At 46.2% G+C, this 1,817-nt stretch overlaps 1 protein-coding gene across 1 annotated transcript in view; it reads right to left on the bottom strand.

Annotated features, from left to right (window-relative positions):
- Nucleotides 1-1,608, bottom strand: part of LOC308279969 (actin remodeling regulator NHS-like) — a gene marked incomplete at both ends in the record, with an annotated part of 41,257 nt that extends 39,649 nt beyond the window's left edge. The window contains one exon of the mRNA XM_080720200.1: nt 1,525-1,608. Coding sequence (XP_080576326.1) covers nt 1,525-1,608 — 84 coding nt within the window. The remainder of the gene's footprint in view (nt 1-1,524) is intronic.
- Between the last annotated feature and the right edge of the window lie 209 nt (nt 1,609-1,817).

Below are 1,817 nucleotides of genomic sequence, written 5' to 3'. Positions count from 1 at the left end.
ACGACTTTTTCAAAAATAGCAGATCTACAAGCTCGCAAGCTTGTATATCTGCTATTTTTCACTGGTTAAAGCATTCAATAATTCTAGGCCTGAATGGGTTTTAAGGAAGGTCATATATGTCTATGGAGGACTGACCAAGCCACCAACCGGAACGGGGTACAGTCTGCTCGGTGACATGTACACGTTGGACACCGCCACAATGCTCTGGTCTCTAATCAACACCAGCGGGTCTCTTTCATGGTGTCACTCTGCCACCATCATCGGGACAAAGATGTTTGTATTCGGGGGCATGGGGAGACAGGACAACCTGACCAGGGTGTTTGACACAGAGACCAACTGCTGGCTGAACACACCTTCTTCACAGCTTTTTCCAGACAGACACAGGCTGATTCATTCAGCCTTTGCCCACAATGGAGAGCTGTATATAGTTGGTGCTAACCACAGGATTCTCTCCATGCAAATGTGGAAATTCAATCCAGAGAGCATCTCCTGGAAGAAGGTTGAGCCCAAGGGGAAAGCTCCTGTTCAGAGGAATTGGATGTGCTGTGGGATGGTGGGAGATCGTATCGTCCTCTTAGGAGGATTCATAGACCAGACGGTACCTGCTGATGACCTGTTCGTCTTAGATTTATGTCCTAGTCTAAAGACGTTATGCAAGCTAGCAGTTATCCAGTACGGTGTGGAGCAGTCTGAGCTGCCACACATCATCAGGTGCGAACTGGCAGCCATGACTGAAGAAAGACAGTAGAAAGGTTCGCATCTCGTACTTCTGTCGCTCCCAGTGTCTGGAGGGAGAGCTAGCTTTTTTTTCCTACTTTCTTCATGTTGTGACTCGTAACTTTGGCCAGGCTTGGCATGTTTTTTGGGGGGGGTCTTTGTTTTCTTTGTGTATATAATAGCTTAATCTGTGTTGTTTTTTCTGATCGGCCGGCTGTCGACATCGTCATTCAGAACTTCTGACAGGCAGTCTCGGAAGTTATTCTTGGGTTGGATTCCAAACCGTATGTGCGAAGACTGAGCCTTAATTGAGCCATAAAGACAAATTCTGACACATTTTTGCACTTTTATTTTGGTACTGTAAATATATTTTGATGCTTATAAGTTTGTATTTTTAGTCAAGTATAATTTGACTCAAGTCAAATTATGAATACACTTTTAACAAAGTATTATTATTTTTTCCCTAATTCCCTACTTGCACTCAAGTAAAACAACTCCTGAGTCCTCCGTCCACTCCAGCGGTGCAGGCATGTATCAGTTTGCATGTCCTCCACATGTGTGCATGGGATGAGCCTGCTGTGTAAGACCAGGATTACTACTGCTAAGCCTATGATTGGCCAGGCAGCCTCTCTCTCTCTCTTCAGGTCTGTTATGGTAAGAGGGGGCATTTGCATTTCTTTCACCATAGCAAAAACTGCATTCATGGTTCTGGAGAGGGCACTTTTTACAGACAGATTAAAGGGCAGGGGCTCAAGCCCCCTTTGATGTCTATGTGTGCACGTGCCTGGAGGACAACCCTTGTCTGACCTTCATGTCTGCTGGAAGTTCTAAATCCCACAGCTTCAGGCTGAGCAGCAGCAGACCTGCTTTGTAGTGATGGCCAGAAGCCATGTCTGTCTGTCTGTCTCTCTGCATCTCTCTCTCCCTCTCCCTCTCTCTCGGGTTCATCTCTCCCTCTCTCTGGGTTCAGAGAGGTCAAGTGGTGCATGCTGCCTGGCTGGAGCCCAGGAGAATCCAACGCCAGAACCACTGGCTGGAAGGTACATTTACTCAAAACACATCTGAAGTACTTATACTTTGACTATAGCCATGTTTCCATA

Source organism: Nannobrachium achirus (assembly GCF_963921795.1).
Source record: "Nannobrachium achirus genome assembly, chromosome: 1".
Taxonomy (NCBI): Eukaryota; Metazoa; Chordata; class Actinopteri; order Myctophiformes; family Myctophidae; genus Nannobrachium; species Nannobrachium achirus.
The sequence above is the reverse complement of the archived record's forward strand: the minus strand, read 5'-3'. Positions and strand labels throughout refer to the sequence as shown.